Genomic DNA, 24994 nt, shown 5'->3' with positions numbered 1-24994 from the left:
CAGGTGGGGTATCGGAGAATGGGATCCTTCAGAAGAAGGTTGGACAATAGGGCAGAGAGAGAGAGCACTGCACGCGAATAACTTGAATGCGGGTTATATTTTAAAATCACAAATACTGGAACTCAAACTTGTTAGAAAAGACAGTGGTTTTATCAGTGATCTCAGCCCAGCCCCATAGTGAAAGGCAGCCGCGGTGAATTCTCCTTGACGCGATGCCGAAGATCTTTGCCAGATTAAGATGTCTCAAACAAACCCGTAGAAAGGCTAAAAAAAAGTGAGAGAGCGTTAACCCCAAGTCCCGCCCCCACCAGTCGCTGATTCGCCGCTACGCCTGAGAGGCCGACCTCTGATTCGCTGAAGCCACGGCAGTCAAAGGCATCCTCTGCCCCATCCTGCTCAATGAGGTCATAAATTAATGTAGAACTCAGAGGAGGGTAGGGTGTTTCCTGTTTTTATATTTGACGCCATTTTGTTGCTTAAATCATCAACACAGAGTGAATTTGCTAGCAGCGGTGAGAGTGTTTGCAAAGAAAAGTTTGTTCTGATGTAGTTTGAAGCTGGTTCTGGCAGCGAGGGGAGCTCCCACTGGCTTTCCAGTTCCCGTTTCTCTTTGTTCCCCCCCCCCTCTCTCTCTCTCTACAGTCCCCTGCACTGGAGGGGGTGGTCTCCAGGTGATGAGCTCCGTACCTGTTGCCTGCCCCGCCAGCCCCTCTCCTTGTTCGGGATCAGGGCTGAACAGCCCCTGTCCTTCAAGCTGCGGGGGCACCTCGTTCACAATCCAGTTAGGGCTCACCAGGGAATCTGTGCTACTCCCAATCAGTACGGACAGCAGTTTGGCGAGAGTCAAAGAACTGGCTTGCTCCATCGTGGACCAGAAGGTAAGATCGCCCGTATTGGCTTAGCCTTGACAGTGAAGCTGGGTGCGTCTAAACCGGACGTTGAATTGAAATGCAGGGATTTGTCGGGATAGACGAAAGTTTGTATGTGACTTTCAGAAAAGTTTCTGGTTTGTGTAATTCACCAAAAAAAAGTGTCTTGGGATCTTGTTTTGCCCTGGTAGGTTGTTTGAAGGCGGTCTGCGCTCATTAGCTTGTTACGGAAGGTTTGATTTGACATCTACTTTCAATCCGTTCCTGTCACTCGGTAACACAATGGACGATGTAACCACTGTGCGTGTGTGTTAGTTACAATCAAATTTTCCATGTTTGGCTATTTGTGTGCGGTTACGTTAAATTCAGCTCGTTTAGGATTCGGAGCGGTCGGCACACCAGCCAGTCCTGATGAAGGGTCTCGGCTGGTGATTCCTCCCCGGAGATGCTGCCTGACCTGCTGAGTTCCCCCCAGCACTTCGAGCGTGTTACTCGGGAAAGATTTCGCTCCATCAACGCCGAGGAATCAGGGATCTTGATGCTCTCTTGTATAATCCACTTTTTTTAAAAAAAAAAGTATCTTTGCTTGAAATCTGCTTGGAAGTACATTTCAACGCCGGTGAGCTTTTCGCGCTCTTCTGTGGACTGGTGGTGCAAATTGCGAGGTTGCATTTTCAGTCAGAGCAAGGGTTAATCCTGAGTGGGACGGGAAGTTGGAGATGGAATCAATTAAAACCCAGAATGTGGGTCCGTGAGGTGAATAGTTACGTGGGCGCCCATTCCGCGTGAGTTTTGGGCTGCAGATTGGAACCTTTCTTGCTGTTTTTTTTTAAAAAAACAGAAAATCAATTGAAGCTTTGTTATGTTCTGAAATATGGTGCCTGCAAAGGGGTGACAGGAGCAGATGGAACAGTAGCTTCAGAAAGGGAATGCCGGGCGCCCGGGTAGCGCGACGCTATTACAGCTGGGGGTGGGGGGCGTTGGAGTTGAGTCCCGGCGCTGTCCTGGCCTCCAGTGCGTGGGTTTCCCTCCGGGATCTCCGGTTTCCTCCACAGCCCAAAGACGTACCGAGTAGGTTAAGTTGCCATTGTTCCCTGTTTGGTTAATTCGGGGGATTGGTGGGCGGGAAGGGCCTACTAAATAAATAAAAAAAACTCAGAAGATAACGTCAAGCTCATAATAGTAACAAGTTCCATTAGATCTTCCAAAGAGTACACGCAGATCGTTTTAACTTAAGAAAACTAATACAGGCAAGAGAGGCTGGAAATCCGGGGCGGCACACACACGAAATGCTGGAGGAACTCAGCAAGTCGGGCAGCATCTGTGGAGAGGAATGAAGAGTCGATGTGGCCTGACTATGCAAGGTGTCCGCCCGAAACTTCACCAGAATCAGGTTCAATCAGGTTCAACATCTGCTCAGCTGGGACAGTGGAGATGCCGGGTGGGGGACGGTCGAGAGACCCTCTTGTGGGATGCGGGAAGGCAGGGGGAGACCTCCAGTGTCCGTGACGACTGCAAGGGCGAGAAATGCATCCAGCTGCAGCTTCTAACAAACCGCACTAAGGAGTGGGAGCTGGACCTGGACGAACTCCGGGTCATCCGGGAGGCCGAGGGGGTGATAGATAGGACATGTAAAACGGTAGTTCCACCCAAGGTGCAGGACACAGGAGACTGGGTGACTGTCAGGAAGGGGAATGGGGTTAAGGAACCAGTGCAGGGTACCCCTGTGGCCAGCCCCTTCTCCATCCCTGTGGATACTGTCAGGGGTAGGATGACCTTACAGAGGAAGGTCACAGTGGTGGGGTCTCTGGCACTGAGTCTGCCTCTATGCCTCAGAAGGGAAGGGGAGAGAACAGGCACGCTGTGGTGGCAGCGGATTCGTTAGTTAGGGGAACGGACAGGAGATCCTGTGGTCGAGGACGAGGTTCCCGGATGGTATGTTGCCTCTCAGGTGCCATGATCTGGGACATCTCAAATCAAATCCTCAGCATTCTCAAGTGCGAGGGTGAAGAGCCAGAGGTCGTGGTCCATCATGTAGGCACCAGTGACATAAGTAGGACGAGTGATGAGGTTCTGCAGAGGGAGTTCAGGGATTCAGGTGCTAAGTTAAAGGGCAGGACCTCCAGGGTTGTGATCTCAGAGTTGTTCGCCACGCCACATGCTAGTGAGGCCAGAACTAGGAACATTATACAGTTTAATACATGGCTAGGGAGTTGGTGTAGGGGAGGGCATAAGATTTTTGGAACATTGGGCTCTCTTCCGGGGAAGGTGGGATGGTTTGCACCAGAACTGGAGGGGGACTAATATCCTAGCAGGAAGGTTTGTTAATGCTGCACGGTGGGTTTAAACTAGAGTTGCAGGGGGCCAGAACAATTAGTGGAGAGGTTGTGGAGGCAGATGTTGGTAAGACCTCAGACAAAGTCAGGAATCAAAAGGTTGAGCATGGTGTGACTAGAGTCTTGAGCTGCGTGTATTTCACTGCAAGAAGTATCATATGATTATGAAGACACACAGTCCTCTTTTATTGTCATTTAGTAATGCATGCATTAAGGAATGATACATTATTTCCTCTGGTGTGATATCACAAAACACAGGACAGACCAAGACTGAAAAATCTGACAAAACCGCATAATTATACATATAGTTACAACAGTGCACAATACCATAACTTGATGAAGAAAGTCCGTGAGCACAGTAAAGTTCGAAGTCTCTCAAATGTCCCACATCTCACGCAGGTGGGAGAAGGAAGAAAAACTCTCCCTGCCATACCCGACCACGGTCCGACTCTGAGTCATCTGAAAACTTCGAGCTCTGATCAGCTCTCCGACACCGAGTACTGAGTGCCATCCCTGTCCGAACGATTCAACCTCCTTCTCGGTAGCCAAAAGCAGGCAAGGCCGGGGATCTTGAGGCCTACTCTCCGAAAGATTCCCGCCCACGCAGTAACGACAGCAGCGGACAGGCGTTTCAGAAATTTCTCCAGATGTTCCTCTGTGCTTTCACGTCCATTCTCCATCAAATCAGAATTGTGCACAGCCCCTATTTAATGGATACAATATCATTTTCACCGGAGAGCTGCGCACGCGTGGCACGCCGCCATCTTCTCCTCCCGAAGTAAGAAAGGCAGATGAGCTCAGGGCATGGATCAACAGCTGGAGTTATGATGTTGTAGCCATTAGTGAGACTTAGTTGCAGGAGGGGCTGCACTGGCAGCTCAGTATTCTGGGGTTCTGATGTTTTAGACATGAAAAAGAGGGGGAGATTGAAGGAGGAGGGGGTGTCGTTACTAGCCAGGGAAAATGTCACAGCGGTGCTCAGTCAGGACAGATTGGAGAACTCGACTAGTGAGGCGTTATGGGTGGAAGTGAGAAATAAGAAAAATATAACCACATTAATGGGGCTACATCACAGACCATCCAAAAGTCCTAGGGATTTAGAGGGAAAAAAATTATAAAGAGATCGCATACTGTTGCAAGAAACATAAGGTTGTTATAGTAGGTGGTTTTAACTTCCTATATATTGACTGGGACTCCCATACTGTTAAAGGGCTAGAAAAATAGAATTTGTTAAATGTGGTCAGGAAAGTTTCCTTCATCGGTGCGTAGAATTCCCGACGAGTGAGCGTGTGTTACTGGATCTGCTATTAGGGAATGAGACAGGGCAGGTGACAGAAGTTTGTGTCGGGAAACACTTTGCATTTAGTGATCACAATACCATTAGTTTCAAAATAAATTTGAAGAAGATAGGTCTGGATTGTGGGTTGAGATTTTAAATTGGAGAAATTTTGATGTCATCTGAAATTATCTGGCAGGTGTGGTTTGGGACAGGCTGTTTTCTGGCAAAGGTGTGCTTGGTAAGTGGGAGGTCTTCAGAAACAAAATTTTGAGAGTACAAAACTTTACATGTCTGTCAGAATAAAAGGTAAAGATAACAGGTGTAGGGGACCTTGGTTTTCAAAAGATATTGAGGTCCTGGCTAAGAGTTAAAAGGAGTGTATAGCAGGTATGGGCAAGTAGGAACAAATGAGATGCTTATGGAGTATAAGAAATTCAAGAGAACACTTAAAGACCAGGAAGGCTAAAAGAAGGCATGAAGTTGCTCTAGCTGACAAGGGCTAGCAGTTTTGGTCCCCTAATCTGAGGAAAGACATTCTTGCCATAGAGGGAGTACAAAGAAGGTTCACCAGATTGATTCCTGGGATGGCAGGACTTTCATACGATGAAAGACAGGATCAGCTAGGCTTATACTCTCTGGAATTTAGAAGATTGAGGGGGGATCTTATTGAAACATATAAAATCCTAAAGGGATTGAACAGGCTAGATGCAGGAAGATTGTTCCCGATGTTGGGGAAGTCCAGAACGAGGGGTCACAGTTTGAGGATAAAGGGGAAGCCTTTTAGGACCGAGATTAGGAAAAATTTCTTCACACAGAGAGTGGTGAATCTGTGGAATTCTCTGCCACAGGAAACAGTTGAGGCCAGTTCATTGGCTATATTTAAGAGGGAGTTAGATATGGCCCTTGTGGCTAAAGGGATCAGGGGGTATGGAGAGAAGGCAGGTACAGGGTTCTGAGTTGGATGATCAGCCATGATCATACTGAATGGTGGTGCAGGCTCGAAGGGCCGAATGGCCTACTCCTGCACCTATTTTCTATGTTTCTATGTAAAGGAGAATGCTTAATATATGTTAATAGCAAAAGGATTGTAAGGGACAGAATCGGACCTCTGGAAGAACAGAACGGTAATCCATGTGTGGAGCCAAACAGATGGGGGAGATCTTCAAATGAATTCTTTTCATCTGTATTTACTCAGGAACTGGATATAGAGTCTTTAGAAGTGAGGCAAAGTGGCATCAACTCCATGGACCCTGTACAAGTCACAGAGGAGGAGGTGTTTGCCGTCTTAAGGCAAATCAGAGTGGATGAATTCCCAGGGCCCTGTCGAGGTGTTCCCTCAGACCCTACGGGAGGCAAGTGCAGATATTGCCGAGACCCTAGCAGAGATATTTAAATCACAGGAGAGGTACCAGTGATTGGAGAATAGCCAATGTTCCGCTGTTTAAGAAAGACGCTAAACGTAAACCAGGTAATTATAGGCCGGTGAGCCTGATACATGAGTACTTGAATAGACACGGACTGATTAAGGATAGTCAGCATGGCTTTGTGCGTGGTAGGTCATGTCTAACCAATCTTATAGAGTTTCGAGGAAGTTACCAGGAAAATGGATGAGGGCAAGGCAGTGGGTATTGTCTACACAGACTTCAGTAAGGCATTTGACAAGGTCCCACGTAGGAGGCTGGTCAAGAAGGTTCTGTTGCTCAGCATTCGGGGTGAGGTAGTAAATTGGATTAGACGTTGGCTTTGTGGAAGAAGCCAGAGAGTGGTAGTAGAGGGTTGCCTCTCTGACTGGAGGCCTGGGACTAGTGGAGTGCCGCAGGGATCGGTGCAGGGTCCCCTCATTGTTTGTCATTTATATGATAACAGTGTTAACTTGATTAGTAAATTTGCAGATGACACCAATATTGAGGGTGTAGTGGACAGTGAGGAAGGCTATCAAGGCTTGCAGAGGGATCTTACAGTGGACTAAGGAATGGCAGATGGAATTTAATGCAGACATGCGCAAGATTTTGCACTTCAGTAGGACTAAACAGGGTAGGTCTTAATCTTACACAGTGAACAGTAGGGCACTAAGTGCAGTGGAACAAAGGGATCTGGGAATACAGGTCCATAATTCATTGACAGTGGCATCACAAGTAGATAGGGTTGTAAAGAAAGCATTTGGCACCTTGGCCTTCATAAATCAAAGTGTTGAGTACAGGAGATGGGATGTTATGTTGAAGTTGTATAAGACACTGGTGAGGCTTAATTTGGAGTATTGCGTGCAGTTTTGGTCACCTACCTACAGGAAAGATGTAAACTAGTTTGAAAGAATACAGAGAAAATTGACGAGGATATTGCCAAGTCAGAGGACCTTTGTTATAAGGAAAGATTGAATAGGCTGTGACTGTATTCTGTAGTATGTAGAAGATTGAGGGGAGATTTGATAGAAGTTACAAAATTATGAGTGATATAGATAGGGTAAATGCAAGCAGACTTTTTCCACCACGGGTGGGTGGGACTACAACCAGAGGTCATGGGTTAAGGGTGAAAGGTGAGAAGTTTAAGGGGAACATGAGGGGAAACATCTTCACTCAGAGGGTAGTGAGAGTGTGGAATGAGCTGCCAGCACAAATGGTGCATGCGAGCTCGATTTCAACATTTAAGAGAAGTTTGGATAGGTACGGTAGGGGTAAGAAGGGCAGAGGTCCCAGTGCAGGATGATGGGAGTGGGCAGTTGAAATGGTGTGGCATGGACTAGATGGGCCGAAGAGCCTGTTTCTGCGCTGTACTTGTCTCTATCACTGGTATGTGTTGTGAAATTTGTTGTTTTGTGGCAGCAGTGTATTGAGATACAGAATGAGTATGAATACTTTGTGCGTGTGTGTGCATGTGTAGTGCAAATGATAGTGAGGTCACGTTCATGGGTTCAGTATCCATTCAGAAATCTGATGGCAGAGGGGAAGAAGCTGTTCCTGAAGCATTGAGTCTGTGCCTTCAGGCTCCTGTATCTCCTCCCCGACGGTAGCAATGAGAAGAGGGCATGTCCTGGGTGTTGGGGGTCCTTAATGATGGACGCTGCCTTTTTGAGACATTGCTCCTCGAAAATGTCCTAGATACTTTGGAAGATAGTGCCTATGATAGAGCTGTCTGAATTTGCAACTTTCTGCAGCTTCTTTCGATCGTGTGCAGTAGCCATCCATGGATGTTCTTCTAGCATTGTGTATATTTTAATTAAGAAAAATGATTTTAACGTACTACATTTTTAAAAGTACCTTTCCCTTGCGTTTTTTGTGCTTTCTCCTTTAAGACACATCTATGTATGGCATTGTAGCACCTGGCAGTTGCTTTAAAAGTTGTTGATGGTGAGAACTATAATGATGAGAATTGGTTTTACTGTCTCACAGGTTCTCTACGCCAACACAGATTTTTACCATTCTCACCACAAAGTTTAACAACAGCTTCTTCCCCACTGCTATCAGATCCTTGAACCAACCTAGAGAGTCTGAGATTGTGTTGGTGAACTGTGGTGATGTGTTGCAGGCAGCTTATAAAACTTCTAGTTGTACTTCTAAACTTTTGTACGTTGGTTGTTTGTCTGACCTGTTGGGTACAGTATTTCATTAATTCTTTTGTGTTTCTTGTATTTACTGTGAATGGCGACCCGAAAATAAATCTCAGGGTTGTATATCGTGATGTATATGTACTTTCATGATAAGTTTACTTTAAACTTTGACCTGTAAAACCCCTAACACTACCTTGGGCTATATTCCTTATTCTTCTCTCCTCAACTTGCACTACTGTCATTATGCTTAATGCTTTAATAACATAGAACATAGAACACGAGGGCATAGTACAGACCCTTCAGCCCACAATGTTGTGCCATCCTTTTAACCTACTCTAAGATCAGTCTAACCCTACTCACTTACATAGTACTGGTGATGGTTGTCCACCATGTCTGACGATGACAGGAAACCTGTGCGGGAGATTTTTTAAATTTGGAAAAGCCTCTGCACTGGGGCAGTTCCACTTTCCTCGAGCTCAGAAGTTTTGGTCCAGTGGTACGAACAAGCGTCACAAACTGGGGTCTTCCCTGGTTACAGTGGATGACCATGACGTCTTCTGTGCCTTGTCATGCCCTTCGCTCTCCACGGAACATTGCAGAACCACCTTCCTGGCCATTGGATCTCACTATAGATCTCATCCGCCCAGTCCACCAGAGCTGACTTCACATGCTGGGACACATGTGTCCCTATCTCACCGAGGTATGAGACCACCCTCACCTAGGTTAACCTGTCTGTCAAAGCGGTTAAAGCAGTCCTCGAAGCAATGAAGCAGTATTATGAAAAATGGTCTCTGAACCCAAATCCATCAAAAACTCAAGTGTGTGCATTCCACCTGAGGAATCGAGAAGCAGCTCAGAAGCAGCATGGGCACCAGCCTCTGTCGTATCTAGTACATCTTCAAGGAGCCGTGTGTCAAAAAGGCAGCATCCATAACTAAGGAGCTCCCATTACGTAGGACATGCCTTTTTCTCATTGCTACCATCAGGGAGGAGGTACAAGCGCCTGAAGGCACACACTCAACGATTCAGGAACAGTTTCTTCCTCTCTACCATCTGATTTCTGAACACTGAACCCATGAACACTACCTCACTAATTTTTTATTTCTGTTTTTGCACTACTAATTTTTTTTATAGGCATCCGTTAGTCTCGTGAGACCATGGATTTGCGCCTTGGAAGGTTTCCGGGGCGCAGGCCTGGGCAAGGTTGTATGGAAGACTGGCGGTTGCCCATGCTGCAAGTCTCCCCTCTCCACGTCACCGACGTTGTCCGAGGGAAGGGCACTAGGACCCATACAGGTTGGCACCGGTGTCGTCGCAGAGCAATATGTGGTTAAGTGCCTTGCTCAAGGACACACACGCTGCCTCAGCTGAGGCTCGAACTAGCGACCTTCAGATCACTAGACGAACACCTTAACCACTTGGCTGCGCCAACACACTTGTTTAATTTAACTGTTTATATATTATTAACTGTAATTTAGTGTGTTTTATTTCTACTATTATGTATATAGTTGGCTGGTGGTATAGTGGCATCAGTGCTGAACTTTGCGGCGAGTGTCCCAGGTTCAAGTCCAGCTGGCTCCTTGCATGTTTTCTATCCGTGCTGAGATGAATGTTGAACAAGCAACTTGGCCTCGTTTTTTTTTAAAAAAAAAGACAAAACGCTAAAGAGACGGCAATGCTGTTGCCTAATGCGCAGAAAGGAACAATGCTCTATTATATGTTGCGTTGTACTTCTGCAAAGTTAACAAATTTCACAATGTATGCCAGTGATATTAAACCTGATTCTGATTCAATCTACATTTATCATTCCTGTAATGTACTGTGCTGCCACTGCTGAAATCGAAATTTCATGGCATTTGTACCCTGTATGGGCGTGCTGTGGCAATCAACTCGAACTTAAACAAGTTCAGAACTACGAAGAATTTGAAAGGTATTGGCAATGATTTTGAATGTTATAATGAAAATGAAGATTTGGAGGATGCAATCGTGAAAAGCATTGTATCGAAACACCAAGGTTGGAGATGAGAAGACAAGGAAAGTGATGAAGATGACACATCTGAACTTGGGGTAGTGACGACACAGATTGCCAGGAGATATATTGTTGGATTACAACACTGCTTCATTCAGGAAAGCAATGAAGGCACTAACTTATCTGCACTGATTTTGTTCACTTACAGTCAATCAAAAGAACACGGCAGCGTAAAGTAGATGAATTCCTCAGTCGATAACTATTAGGAACTAATAGTTTTATAGTACTGTCTTGGTATTGGTAATGTTCTAATTTGTTCTGTATTTCATTTAAATTCATAATTTGTTAGTCTGTATTTTTTTTAAAGATTCGGCTAATTGGCGCAGTTGCTTAATTGGGCCAAAATGTACCGGTCCCAATGTTTCCCAATGAACTAGAATCCTCTGTGCTCATCATTGTCATCGTTGTGAGCCGTGTCAAATGACGTGGGCAATCATGGTCTCATGACCATAATTGTCCTTGGCAAACTGAAGTGGTTTGCCATTGCCTTCTGGGCAGTGTCTTTACAGCCATTATCAATACTCTTCAGAGATTGTCTGCCTGGCGTCAGTGGTCACATAACCAGGACTTGTGATCTGCACCGGCTGCTCGTACGACCATCCACCACCTGCTCCCATGGTTTCACCTGACCCTGATCCGGGGCTAAGCAGGTGCCACACCTTGCCCAGTCGGCAGGAAAGGCAGTAAATGTGGAAAGAGGAACCATGATCATTTCAAATCAGGAACATGATTTCAGGTTTCCTCATTATTTCGGAGTCCCAATGTGGGTAGGGTTTTGCCTTCGCTTCTTTTAGATAACTGTGGAGTAAGTGCCCCTGTTTGGGATTGTTATTCGAAGGAAAGGTGTTGGCTGTGGTAACCGAAGAACTCCTTTATCCTTGCTGATGTGAATTTCTGTTGAACGACTCATTTGAAAGAGATGCCAATGAGAGAAATGTACTCTCGCATTTATTTATGCCAGTTCCAACATCTGCAAGACCCATCCTGTTTTTGAAAACGGTAATGGAAAAAAAATTAAAGACGACGTAATCTATTTTGGGGTTGGCCTGTTGAGAGTCAAACGTTGGCGACAATACTGGGGGAGCTTCAGTTCATAAACACAGGCGATTCTGCAGTTGCTGGAAATCCAGGGCAACGCAACACACGCTTACACACGCACACACCACGCTGGAGGAGCTCAACAGGTCAGGGCAGCACCTATGGAGAGGAATAAACAGTCCATGTTTTGGGCTGAGAGCCTTTATCAGTACTGGTCACTCATCAGTCCTGATGAAGGGTCTCTGCCCAAAACGTTGACTCTCTGTAAATGCTGTCTGGTCTGTTAGGAAGTTCTAGCATCCTGTGTGCGTTATACCGAGGGAGCTCCCCTGCTTCTCTCTAAACTAGCTCTACAAGGGATAGGGAATATAAGGTTTAAAATCCATAAGTAAGCTTGAAAGAATATAGAGAAAATTTACAAGGATGTTGCTGTGTCTGGAGGACCTGAGTTATAAGGAAAGTTTAGAACTTCATTCCTTGGAACAGAGAAGACTAAGGGGAGATTTGATAGTGGTATATGAAATTGTGAGGGGCACAGATAGGGTAAATGCAAGCAGGCTTTCTTCACTCGTGTTGGTCGGGCCTACAACCAGAGGTCACGGGTTAAGGGTGAAAGGTGAAAGGTTTAAGGGGAATGTGAGGGGAAGCTTCTTCACTCAGAGGGTGGTGAGAGCGTGGAACGAGCTGCCGGTGGAAGTGACACACGTGAGCTCAATTTTAACGTTTAAGAGAAGTTTGGATAGGTACATGGGTGGGAGCAGTATGGAGGGCTATGGTCCCAATGCAGGTCAATGGGAGTAGGCAGTTTAAATGGTTCAGCATGGAGTAGATGGGCCGAAGTGCCTGTTTTTGTGCTCTACTTTTCTACGACTCTAAACAGAGATCTCTGGTGCATCACTCCGTTGAATTTGCTTCCAAATCTCTGGAGTGGATTTTAACTATGTCTGTTGTAAATAGCAGGAATTAAATCCAGCATACTCCATCCGACTCAGAAGAATTTTGAGAACAAGTTCCTTTGTCTAGTCTCAGCACTGGCACTCACTTTTCTATGGATGAAGTTTCCTCGCTTCCAGCTCTGGTAGAAATGGGGTGTCGGGGTGGAGATACGTCTCTACCAAAGGGGGTGTAAGGTGCTCCTTCCCTCCACTAGCCTGCAGGTCACCCTCGGACAAGGTGTAGCACCTGCTGAGCCCCTCGATCAGGGTCACGTGAAGCCATGGGGGCAGGTGGTGGATGGTCGTACGAGCAGCCGGTGCAGATCACAAGTCCTGGTTATGTGACCACTGATGCCAGGCAGACAATCTCTGAAGAGTATCGATAATGGCTGGGGTCACCCATCTTGTAAAGACACTGCCCAGAAGAAGGCAATTGCAAACCACTTCTGTAGAAAAATTTGTCAAGAACAATCATGGAAAGACCATAATCGTCCACACCATATGATACGGCACATAATGAACAAACAAGCAAATATTTACTGGTCATTGCCCTGGGTGTGATGTTTGAACTGATCAGAACTCAGGTGGAGTTGGGTCTGTTTTAGTTCCTGCTCAATTTAAGATTGATATAATTTATTTATAATATAAATTAGAGTGTAATCTAGTGTAAGATTGTATTTTTTCCCATTCCAGGATCAAATGTGAAAGTAGGTGAAAATTATAGGTGCAGATTTAGGCCATTCGGCCCATCGAATCTCTCTACCATTCCATCATGGCAGATTTATTTTCTCTCTCAACCCTATTCACCGCCTTCTCCTTGTAACCTTTGATGGCCTGATTAATCAAGAACCTCTCGACCTCTGTCTTAAATACACCCAATGACTTGGCCTGAACAGCCGTCTGTGGCAATGAATTCCACAGATTCATCACCCTCTGGCTAAAGAAATTCCTCCAAATCTCCATTCTAGGTGGACATTCCTCTATTTTGAGGTTGTGCCCTCTGGTTTTAAACTCCGCCCCCCCCCCACCCATAGGAAATGTCCTGTCCTCATCCACTCTATCTAGGCCTTTCAAAATTCAATAAGTTGTAATGAGATTCACCCCCTCTTCACTCTTCTAAGCTCCAGCGAATACAGGCACAGAGCCATCAAACACTCCTCAGATGTTAACCCTTTCATTGTCATGAACCTCCTCCAATGCCAACGTATTCTTTCTTAAGGCTGATTTATACTTGTGCGTCAAATGGACGCCGTAACCTACGCAAGTGGCTTACGTGCATTGCGAGCATTTATACTTGTGCGTTGGTGTGCCTGCATCGCTCTGCAATTCGGGCACGTCGCGCATGCGCACACACCTGCCCGCACAAGGCTTCATGGTCATGGTAGTCTTTCTCAGGGTAAACAAGCTTAAAGCGAGCGTCTTTTTTCGTAAAAGCGAAATGTGTCCTCCATAATTTCCGAGGTCTGTAAAGCTTTATGGAAAGCATTGCAGCCGGAGTTCCTTCCCTGCCCTTCAGTCGCCCAATGGGAAGCTATTGCAGCGTAGGAGGAAATGCGATGCTACCAAGCGAACCAATCACAGTTGTTGCGGTCTGCGTTGCTGCAACGCATGGTTACATTTTGGGAGAGGTGCGCGTCTGCCATAAGGCGGTGGCTGGGAACGGACCCAAGTGCAAGACACAGACACTGAAGTACTAGGGACAGGACTAGGATACAGGGCGATGGCAAGGAGTAAGGACAAGAACAATCCAGCAGCCACGCCCTGGTCTCTGGAGGTATTTATGCAGCCAGCCCCAACGAGCATCAGCTGCCTCAATTAGCTCAACAAGGACAGAAACAGGGTAGATAGGAAAACCTGGAGCAAGGGTCGATGGACCGGACCGTGAACCGGAATATGGACTTCATGGACCGGACTATGACAGCGTCAGGCTACGGCATAGGGATCCGCGTAGGCTCTGCGTAGGGTTCGCGGTGGCGCCGTACCTACAGCGTCGAGTTGACGCACAAGTATAAATCAGCCTTTAGATAGGGGGCCCAAAACTGCTCACGAAACTCCAATTGCGGTGTAAAATCATTATGGTATGTTTCAGAAATTGTCTCACACTTGTGTCCTCTCTGAGTGTGCCACGCTCTCTCCTGCAATCCAGACTTCATCTCTGAATCCTGTCAGCTGAAGACTCATCTTGCTTTGAAATTAAGACATGAGACTCTGTCAATGGTGGAAACTTTGGAGCAACACAGGAACTCAGCAGGCCAAGCAGCTCCTATGGAGGGAGACGAACAGGCCACATTTCGGGCTGAGACCCTTCATCAGGACTGATAAAACTTCAGCTGCTCATTTTCCTGTATAGGTCTGGGGTCCACAGACCCCTGTTTAATGGTATTGGCCCATGGCATAAAAAAGGTTGGGAACCCCTGGCGGAGATGATGCCCGAACTGCTGTTTCTCCAGCTATGACCCTGTGTTGCTTTGGAATTGAGGGTTTTATTGATCCCTTCTTCTATAGAATCTTCTGGAATATTTTATAATATGTTCATTTATTTGTGGTGATAATACTTTATGTATTGCGTGTGAGTTGTATGTACTGCGTTGTGCACCTCGGTCTGGAGGAATGTTGTCTCGTTTGCATGCAGACGGCTGAATGACAAAAACTTGAACTTGTAGGGGGAGACACACCGGGTCCCCTTCCAGAGTTTTTTTTTATTTCAAAATATACTTTATTCAAAAATAAATATATACAATAAACCATTCAATAACTTTTCATCCTTTACATACGTTTCCATTATACTCAGTAAAATATCCGTATTTATAGCCACCCACGTGGCACTCCAGTAGTTCAGCTTAGCATATCATTGTTGAGGGGTATACTCCCCGCCGACCGACCCCTCCCACTCGCGCGGGTGAAGAAACCTATTCTGTGGTCCTTCCCCACCAGGCCCTTGCGGTGGCTAAGCTCCGTATTGGTCCTGAAATTAAAAACTGAAAAAGCTGGAAACACTCAGCAGGTCAGGCACCACCTGTGGGACGTGAAGAGAAACCAAATTAGTCATAGTCATACTTTATTGATCTCGGGGGAAATCGGTTTTCATTACAGTTGCGCCATAAATAATAAATAGTAATAGAACCATAAATAGGTAAATAGTAATATGTAAACTATGCCAGGAAATAAGTCCAGGACCAGCCTATTGGCTCAGGGTGTCTGACCCTCCAAGGGAGGAGTTGTAAAGTTTGATGGCCGCAGGCAGGAATGACTTCCTATGACGCTCTGTGTTGCATCTTGGAGGAATGAGTCTCTGGCTGAATGTACTCCTGTGCCCACCCAGTACATTATGTAGTGGATGGGAGACATTGTCCAAGATGGCATGCAACTTGGACAGCATCCTCTTTTCAGACACCACCGTGAGAGAGTCCAGTTCCATCCTCACAAAATCACTGGCCTTACGAATGAGTTTGTTGATTCTGTTGGTGTCTGCTACCCTCAGCCTGCTGCCCCAGCACAAAACGGCAAACATGATAGCACTGGCCACCGCAGACTCGTAGAACATCCTCAGCATCGTCCGGCAGATGTTAAAGGACCTCAGTCTCCTCAGGAAATAGAGACGGCTCTGTCCCTTCTTGTAGACAGCCTCAGTGTTCTTTGACCAGTCCAGTTTATTGTCAATTCGTATCCCCAGGTATCTGTAATCCTCCACCATGTCTACACTGACCCCCTGGATGGAAACAGGGGTCACCAGTACCTTAGCTCTCCTCAAGAAATGGATTAGTTCTTCATTTTCATGAGCCCATTTTCAGTTCATGTGAGGGATCTTCAAAAGTTCAAAATAAACTTATTATCAAAGTACCATATATGTCAGGATGTACAACCCTGAGATTCATTTTCTTGCGGGCATACTCAATAAGTCCAATAACCACAATAGAATCCATGATGGACCGCACCAACAGGGTGGACAACCAGTGTGCAAAAGGCAACAAACCATACAAATACAAAAAGAAAGAATAAATAAATAAATAAGCAAGCAATAAATATCAAGAACATGAGATGAAGAGTCCTTGAAAGTGAGTCCATAGGTTGTGGGAAACAGTTTAGTGATTGGGAAAGTGAAGTTGTCCCCACTGGTTCAAAGGTTGAGGGGTAATAACTGCTCATGAACCTGGTGGTGTGAGTCCTGAGGCTCCCGTACCTTCTTCCTGATGGTAGCGGTGAGAAGAGATCATGTCCTGGGTGGTGGGGGTCTCTGATGATGGATACTGCTCTCCTGTGACAGTGTTTCATGTAGATGTGATCAATGGTTGGGTGTAATTCTTGTACCACTTTATAGTGAAATTAAAATCCATCTATGTAAATAAGATATAGTGTCATAGAGTCACAGAAAACTACATCACAGAAACGGGCCCTTCAGCCTGTCTAGTCTGTGCTAAACCATTTAAACTGCCTACAGTCTGCACTGGGACCCTAGTCTTCCATACCCCTACCATCCATGTACCTATCCAAACTTCACTTAAACATTGAAATAGAGCTCACAAGCACCACTTTGTGCTGGCAGCTCATTCCACACCCTCACGAACCTTTGAGTGAAGAAGTTTCCCCTCGTCTTCCCTTTAAATACTTTCACCCTTAACCCATGACCTTTAGTTGCAGTCCCAACCTCAGTGGAAAAAGCCTGCTTGCATTTACCCTATCTATACCCCTATATGGTGCATGGAGCTTAAAAAATAGATGGGTAACACTGGGTAATTTCTAAAGTAGGGACATGTTCAGCGCAGCATTGTGGGCCGAAGGGCCTGTATTGTGCTGTAGGTTTTCTATGTTTCTATAATGTTGTATACCTTTATCAAATCTCCTCTTAATCTTCTACGTTCCAAGGAATAAAGTCCTAACCTATTCAATCTTTCCTTATAACTCAGGTTCTCCAGACCTGGCAACATCCTTGTAAATTTTCTCTGTATTCTTTCAACCTTATTTACATCTTTATTTATATTTGTTGTTTTTTTTTATATTATTGTGTTCTTTATCTGCTTGGGATCCGGAGGAACAATTGCTTTGTCCTCCTTTACGGCTGTGTGCTGGAAATGATATTAAACAATCCTGAATTCTTAGCAAATTTGTAAAATTTCAGCAAGATCTAGCACAGAGACAAGGGGCCAAATGTCCTCCTCTGGAGGGCCATGTTTTCTTGTTTCTTGGAGTCGTGTTGGGGAGATGGTCTGCATGTGAAGTTTAACCTCCCGTGTTTGTACAGACGCTGGGCTGAGAGGGAGAGAGTGCAATTGATTGACGTGTGCCCTGGTTATTGCCCTGTATGTGTTTGCTGAGTAAACACGCATGTTTCCATGTCGTGTGAGAGTGTATGCAAGGCATTTTCAACAGAGGCAAGCCACGTGGCTTCAAAAAGACAGAGCAGGTCTAGTGTTTAATCTGGTCACCGCAGAAAAGAGAGCAGTACATTTGAGAACTTCTCAATGTCCCAAAGTGTTGAATGGCCAATAAACTGCTCTGAAAGTAAGGATAAAAATTAAGTCACATTTGTTTGTCACATGTACACGGAGCAATCAAAACATACAGAGAAATTCTTTGCTTGCTTCAACAACCCACACAGTCTGAGTACATGCCGCAGGGGGCAGCCCACCAGCCTCGCCACGCTTCTGGCGCCAGCGTAGCGCGTGTCCACAACTTAACCAAGCCAAACCCACATGTCTTTGGGATGTGGGAGGAAACCAGAGCACCGGAGGAAATCTACGCAGTCACGGGGAAGAGGTACAAGTTCCTTTTCAGAGAACGGCAGCAACTGAACCCGGGTCACTGACGCTGTAAACCGTTAACGTTGGTGCGAGGGGGGGTGTAATTTTAAGGTGATTGGTGGAAGGTATGGGGTGGGGAATGTCAGGCAGGTTTTTTTTACACAATGAGGGGTGGTGGTAGAGGCAGATATATTAGGGGCATTTAAGAAACTCTTAGAGAGGCTCATGGGTTGATAGGAAGATGGAGGGCTCTGTGGGAAGGAAGGGTTAGATTGAACTTAGAGTAGGTTAAGAGGTTAGCACAATATTTTGCGCCAAGGGGCCTGTACTGTGGGGTAATATGTATAATATGTTTTATTTTCTAACCATTATACCACCATGAAATCTGTAGTGTCGTTAGGAAAAGACTGCAAGCTGCCGAAAGAAAAGCAAAATCCCCGTTGACCCCTGTATACCTCTGACCCATGACCATCCAGGTGGAGGAGATGTTGAGATCCTCGAGGCCAGGCATCGGGAGCTCCGTCTCACTATCCACATGCAGGTGTCTCCTGCTCCACTCGTGGAAGAGTCTGTGGTTCCCACCTAGACCTCATCAGCCACCTCAGAACAGAAACAGAGTGAAAGTGTTTCTCTTTAGTTTCAAAAATATACTCTCATAGAGTCATAGTTATACAGCATGGAAAGCGGCCATTCTATTTCTGTGCCAACCTAGATGCCAACCTGAGTCAGTCCCAGTTGCCTGCCCAGTTCGAAGCCCAGCAATATGGGTGTGTGACAAAAGACATAGGACCAGAATGCCCATCGAGTTTGCTCCGCCATTCAAGCATGGCTGATCCATTTTTTCTATCTCCTCCTCAGCCCTGGTTCCCAGCCTTCTCCCCGTAACCTTTGATGCCGTGTCCAATCAAGAACCTACCAATCCCTGCGTCAAATATACCCAATGACCTGGCCTCCACAGCTGCATGTGGCAACAAACTCCACAAGTTCACCACCCTTTGGCTGAAGAGATTTCTCTGTGGCTCTCTAGTGTTGAGGATACAGCCCAGCCAGGATAAGGGCAAGTGCTCTCCTCCCCGTCCCCACTTGCCCTGCAGGTCGTAGGTTGCCCAGGTCAGAGTTCAAGGCCTGGATTCCCAGGTCCTGTCATCGGTGTCCAAAGTTTGAGGCCTGGAGTTCGTGGTCCCATCATCTTGTCCTGGGATCAGTACCGAAGAATGGAGCCCGGAGGTGGAAGACCAAATTCAATGAGTCGGGAAGTCCTGATGGCCGCAGCCTTGGGTTTTCAAGCCTCTGAGTCCATTGGGGAAGTCTGATGTCTGCAAGTCTGTGACTCCAATGGAGGCTGGAGACCCAGAGCTGATGTTGATAGTGAGGTGGTTTGACTAAGTGTACTAAACTTTGACAAGTTGAGGTGGGGTAAAAATGAGGAAAATCCATTCCCATTATTGGAAAATTCGAAGACATTATTGAAGAGTTCAAAGAGCAGATGTTCATGAAGTATCTAGGGTTGACTTGAGGAGCCTCCAATGTCACTGGTTATGGCCTTGTTGAGAATATAGCAGCGTTCAAAGACAAATTGGATAAAAGATCAGCAAAACTCCAGGGAATGAGATAGCAAGGATTGCACTACAAAGGAATAGCATAATCTTGATTTGCCAGATGTGTCTACGTGTGTTAGGAATTTGCTGTGATGTATTGGTCAGGCACAACTTGGAACAAAGACAACAAGATTCAGCAATTATAAAAAATTGTACAAAAATAAAGTTAGAAGTAGGGATATGGAATAAAATGTACATAAATGCCATAATGTATTTACAGTGTAAACAAGATTATAAAAAGTGATAAACACAAAGAAGTTTGAATGCTGCAAGTCCAAAGTAACACGCACAAAGTGCTGGATGAATTCAGCAGGTCAGGCAGCTTCTGTGGAAATGAATAAGTCGACGCTTCAGTCTGAGACCCTTCTGCAGGACTGAGAAGGGAAGGGGGAAGATGCCAGAATAAAAAGGTTGGGGGGAGGGGAAGGAGGCCGACTGGAAGGGGATAAGTGAAGCCAGGGGGGTGGGAAAGGTCAAGGGCTGTCGAGGAAGGAATCTGATAGAGGAGTGTGGGTCACAGCGGAAGGGAAAGAGGAGGGGGCGTGATAGGCAGGAGAGAAGAGGTAAGAGGCCAGAGTGGGAAATAGAAGGAGAGGGAATTTTTTTTTACTGGAAGGACAAATCGGTTTACTGTGCAGTAACTGAGGTAATAGATAGAGGGGGGTGGGGGGAGGCTAACAAGAATGGTTGATCAGATTATCTGCCTTGGGGGAGGAACTTTAAAGATGGCATTGTTTTTCTTTAAACAGCACTTTTCATAAGGGAGCTTTTGAAAAAGGCAGCTTGCAGGGTGGGTCATGTCGCAATGACTTTTCCTGCCTGCTTCATTGTCCTGGAGACAGATATTCCCGATGGTCCTTCTGTACCATAATGTTCTGGATTCTCGGAACGATGGCAGTTCAGCTCTGAATCGGCGCTTCTCCCCACTTAGGTGGTTTTAATCTTGGTAACTGATTTAGAATTTTTAACTTTATTAGGTACAGAAGTGGAAATTGGTGTTATCTTCTGCTGATATAGCCCATCCACTTCAAGGTTTGACATGTGCGTTCAGAGATGCTTTACTGCACACCACTGTTGTAACGTGTGGTTATTTGAGTTACTGTCGCTTTCCTGTCAGCTTGAACCAGTCTGGCCATTCTCCTCTGACCTCTCTCATTTACATATATTTGTCCACAGAACTGCTTAACTGGATTTATATTTTTTTTTGTGTGTTTTTATTTCCCCATTCTCTAAACTCTAGAGACTGTTGTTTGTGAAAATCCCTGCAGTTTCTGAGATCCTCAAACCACCCTGTCTGGCACCAACAATCATTCCACAGTCAAAGTCAGTTAGATCACATTTCTTCCCCATTCTGATGTTTGGACTGAACGACAGTTGAACCTCTTGCTGAAGGGTCTCAGCCCGAAACGTCAACTGTACTCTTTTCCATAGCTGCTGCTGGGTTCCTCCAGCATTTTGTGTGTGTTGCTGAACCTTTTGACCATGTCTGCACGCTTTTCTACGCAGAGAGGTGCTGCCGCAGGATTGGCTGATTAGGTATTCGGATTAATCAGCAGGTGCACCCAATAAGATGGCCGCTGAGCGTGTGTATGTGTGCAAATCTGACATGGAATTCGGAGCTTGAGGTGGCTCGTGTGTAACTGGTGGTAACTGGTCAAGCACCTTTCAAGGCCAACATCAAATTTTATTTCCTGCAGTGAGGTGCAGGGAGCATTTTCTTTTAATTGATCGGCTTGACTAGGTGTTGCCCCTGGCAACCGCAGATCACGTAGGAATTGTAAATAGCATTTGGATGAAAGAGAATTAGGATTGAATCCAGGACACCTGTGCTTAAAAGGACAGAAAATTCATCTGGGTTGACTAACTGGATGGCATGGTAGCTTAGTCTTGCCCCACCAAACCCCTTGCTTCCTGCCAAGACCCTTGTCTAGGCCCTTCCCACTCTTGATGACCCCTTTGAAGCCTCTTCCCCCCCCCACCCCCAATTTCCTGGCCCCAACCAACTCACCTTCCATCTGTCCTCCTTCCCACACCGGGATGTTGTAAGGGCCTTCAAGCTTCGTAATATGGAGGGGCACCGTGATGTAGTGGCTAGCACAGCGGCTCTCAACACCAGCTGGTACTGATCACCGGTCGGGGGTTCGATTCCCGCCGCTCTCTGTATGTTCTTTAGGAGAAGGAAGCGAGGGGTCTTTGAGCCAGTCCTCATTGGAGGATCAGAGGTGGGGGGAGGTCAGCAACTTTAAATGTCTTCACGTTATTATATTGAAGAACCTGTCCTGGGTCCAGCACTCGAGTACAATTATGACAAAAGCAGGACAGCACCTCCACTTCCTCAGGAGTTGGCGGAGATTCGGCACGACATCTAAACTTTGACAAACTTCTATAGTGGAGAATATTTTGACTCCCTGGCGTGGAAATAGCAAAGCCCTTGAATGGAAAAATCCTATGAAAAGTAGTGGACGCAGTCCAGTCCATCACGGCTAAAGCCATCCCCACCATTGAGCACATCTACATGAAACATAGAAACTCTACAGCACAATACAGGCCCTTCAGCCCACAAAGCTGTGCCGAACATGTCCCTACCTTAGAAATGACTAGGCTTACTCATAGCCCTCTATTTTACTAAGCTCCATGTACCTATCCAAAAGTCTCTTAAAAGACCCAATCGTATCCGCCTCCACCACCGTTGCTGACAGCCCATTCCGCACACTCACCACTCTGTGAAAAAAACTTACCCCTGACATCTCCTCTGTACCTACTCCCCAGCACCTAAAACCTGTGTCCTCTTGTGGCAACCATTCCAGCCCTGGGAAAAAGCCTCTGACTATCCACATGATCAATGCCTCTCATCATCTTATACACCTCTATCAGGTCACCTCTCATCCTCCGTCGCTCCCCCCCCCCCCTCCAATTTTCCTGGCCCCAACCGACTCAACTGTTGTAGGAAAGCAGCAACCATCATCAGGGACCCCCACCACCCAGGACATGCTCTCTTCTCACTGCTGCCATCAGGAAGGTGATACAGGAGCCTCAGGACCCACACCACCAGCTTCAGGAACAGTTATTACCCCTCAGCCATCAGGAAGAAGGTACAGGAGCCTCAGGACCCACACCACCAAGTTCAGGAACAGTTATTACCCCCCAGCCATCAGGAAGAAGGTACAGGAGCCTCAGGACCCACACCACCAGGTTCAGGCACAGTTATTACCCCTCAACTATCAGGCTCTTGAATCAAAGGGGATAACTTCACTCATCCCACCATTGAAATGATCCCACAACCAATGGACGCACTTTCAAAGACTCTTCGTCTCATGCTTTTGATATTTATTGCTTACTTATTTATTATTAGTTAGTTTTTTTTTTGCATTTACACAGTAAATGTTGTCTTTTGTACTCTGGTTGAACACCCAAGGTGTGCGATCTTTCATCATTTTAAAGACTTATTGAGGATGCCCACAAGAAAATGGACCTCAGGGTTGTATATAGTGACATATCCGTACTTCAATAATAAAATTTACTTTGAACTTTGGATGGCCTAAGGGCCCTCACGGTTTGTAATACAAAGTGGCACAGTAGCATAGTGGTTAGCACAGCACTTTACAGCTATAACTGATCACCGATCGGGCGGTTCGATTCCCCCCGCCGCCTGTAGGGAATTTGTACGTCCTCCCCGTGACCGCGTGGGTTTCCTCCGGGTGCTCTGGTATCCTCCCACAGTCCAGGCTAGGGCTGCTGTGTCCTGGGCATGCTACGTTGGTGCTGGAAGCCCGGCAACACTTGTGGGCTGCCCCCAGCACGGTAGCATAGTGGTAAGCACAATGCTATACAGTACCAGCGACATGGGTTCGATTCCCACCTCCGCCTGTGAGGAGTTTATACGTTCTCTCTGTGACAAAGTGGTATTTGTAGAAGTAAAAGGCCTCTCCCTTTTGATGGAGCTGTCCTGGCTCCCTCCCTTCCAATTTCGGCCAAGTTCTGAGTTATTTTTCGTGCTATAATTCTTCACGGTATGAGAATGTCACTGGCTGTGCCCGCATTTAATGTCTATCGATCATTTATTCTGAAATTAAGGCAAATCGTAAAGAGATTCTGCAGAGGCTGGAAATCCAGAACAGCACACACAAAATGCTGGAGGAGCTCAGCCAGTCAGGTGGCATCTATGCAAACGTACAAACAGTTTCGGGCCCAAAAAGTCAACTCTTTGTTCATTTCCATCGATGCTGCCTGATCCGCTGAGTTCCTCCAGCATCTTGTGTGTGAAATTAAGGCAGTAAAGATCAATCAGATTGCTGTGTAGTCACATATGGCCCAGACCGAGTAAGAACAGGGACCTCCTCAGTGAATACAAAGCCCTCCCCACCATTGAGCACATCCACAAGGAACGCTGCCACAGGAAAGCAGTGTCCATCAGCAAGGCCCCCCACCATTCTGGCCATGCTCTCTTCTCACTGCTATCGTCAAGAGGGTGGTACAGGAGTCTCAGGTCCCACACCACCAGGTTCAGGAACAGTTATTACCCCTCAACCATCAGCCTCCTGAACCAGTGTGGATAACTTCACTCACCACAACACTGAACTGACTCCACAACTGTCTACAACTTGTTATTTACTTTATCTATTTAAATTTTTTTTGTATTTGCCCTGTTTGTCTTTTTTTCACACTGCTTGCTTGTCAGTCTTTGTAGTTTTTCACTGATTCTATTGTAGTTCTTTGTTCCACTGTGAACGCCCGCAAGAAAATGAATCTCAGGGTAATACATGGTGACACAGAACATAGAGCATAGAAATCTACAGCACATTACAGGCCCTTCGGCCCACAATGTTGTGCCGACCGTGTAACCTACTCTAGAAACTGCCTAGAATTGAGGAGGAGATAGAAAAAAGGATCAGCCATGATTGAATAGCGGAGCAGACTCGATGGGCCAAATGGCCTAATTCTGCTCCTATGTCTTATGGTCTTGTAGAATTTCCCTACCGCATAGCCCTCTATTTTTCTGAGCTCAATGTCTCTTAAAAGATCCATATTCTGATTCTAAATTCAACTTTGGACTGTGATTTACTTTGAACTTTGAATCTGATGGGTGGTTGCATTAATTCTGCTCTGTTGTTACTGTACCTTAAGTAAATCTGAAATGTTTAAACTCTCCAAATTGAAATTCACCATCTGCTGTAGTGGGATTTGCAGCACGCCAGACTCCGCTATCCCCATCTTTGGGCGTGTCCTGTTACAGCAGATTTAGAGGCAGGAGCAAGGACTCTGTGAGTTTTTCCAGCTTTAGCACGGGACTCCCTCTGCACCAGCTGAAGCGCGGCCAGGGAAGTCCTCTCCCTGATCAGCAGCCGCAGCCCTCCCTGGGCTGATCGAATTGGTTGATCAGCGGCGGGCGTAGCTGAACCCTATTGGATCAATTGTGAGAATGTGGCCATTGTGCACGGGGCCGATTGATCGCGTGCTGAATTGATTGTGAGAATGTCGCGAGTATGCAAGCGGCCAGTTGATGGAAGGCTGGGTCGGCTGTGACAATCTGGCAGGTGCGTGTGGCTAATTGATTACGCAGTAAGCCGATTGACCCCGCTACACATAGAAGGCCTCTCTCTTTTTCCTGCAGGCTTTTCTTTTTGTCTC

General features: G+C 46.2%; 1 protein-coding gene across 1 annotated transcript in view; it reads left to right on the top strand.

The window, feature by feature from the left end:
* Positions 1–428: 428 nt before the first annotated feature.
* The window catches only part of prkd2 (protein kinase D2), a 158016-nt gene continuing 133450 nt past the window's right edge, over positions 429–24994 (top strand). Inside the window, exon 1 of the mRNA XM_072269841.1 lies at positions 429–878. Within this exon, the coding sequence (XP_072125942.1) occupies positions 675–878 (204 nt within the window). The 5' untranslated portion in view covers positions 429–674. The remainder of the gene's footprint in view (positions 879–24994) is intronic.

Source organism: Mobula birostris, chromosome 10 (assembly GCF_030028105.1).
Source record: "Mobula birostris isolate sMobBir1 chromosome 10, sMobBir1.hap1, whole genome shotgun sequence".
In the NCBI taxonomy this organism is placed as follows: domain Eukaryota; kingdom Metazoa; phylum Chordata; class Chondrichthyes; order Myliobatiformes; family Myliobatidae; genus Mobula; species Mobula birostris.
This window is presented reverse-complemented; position numbering and strand designations above follow the sequence as displayed.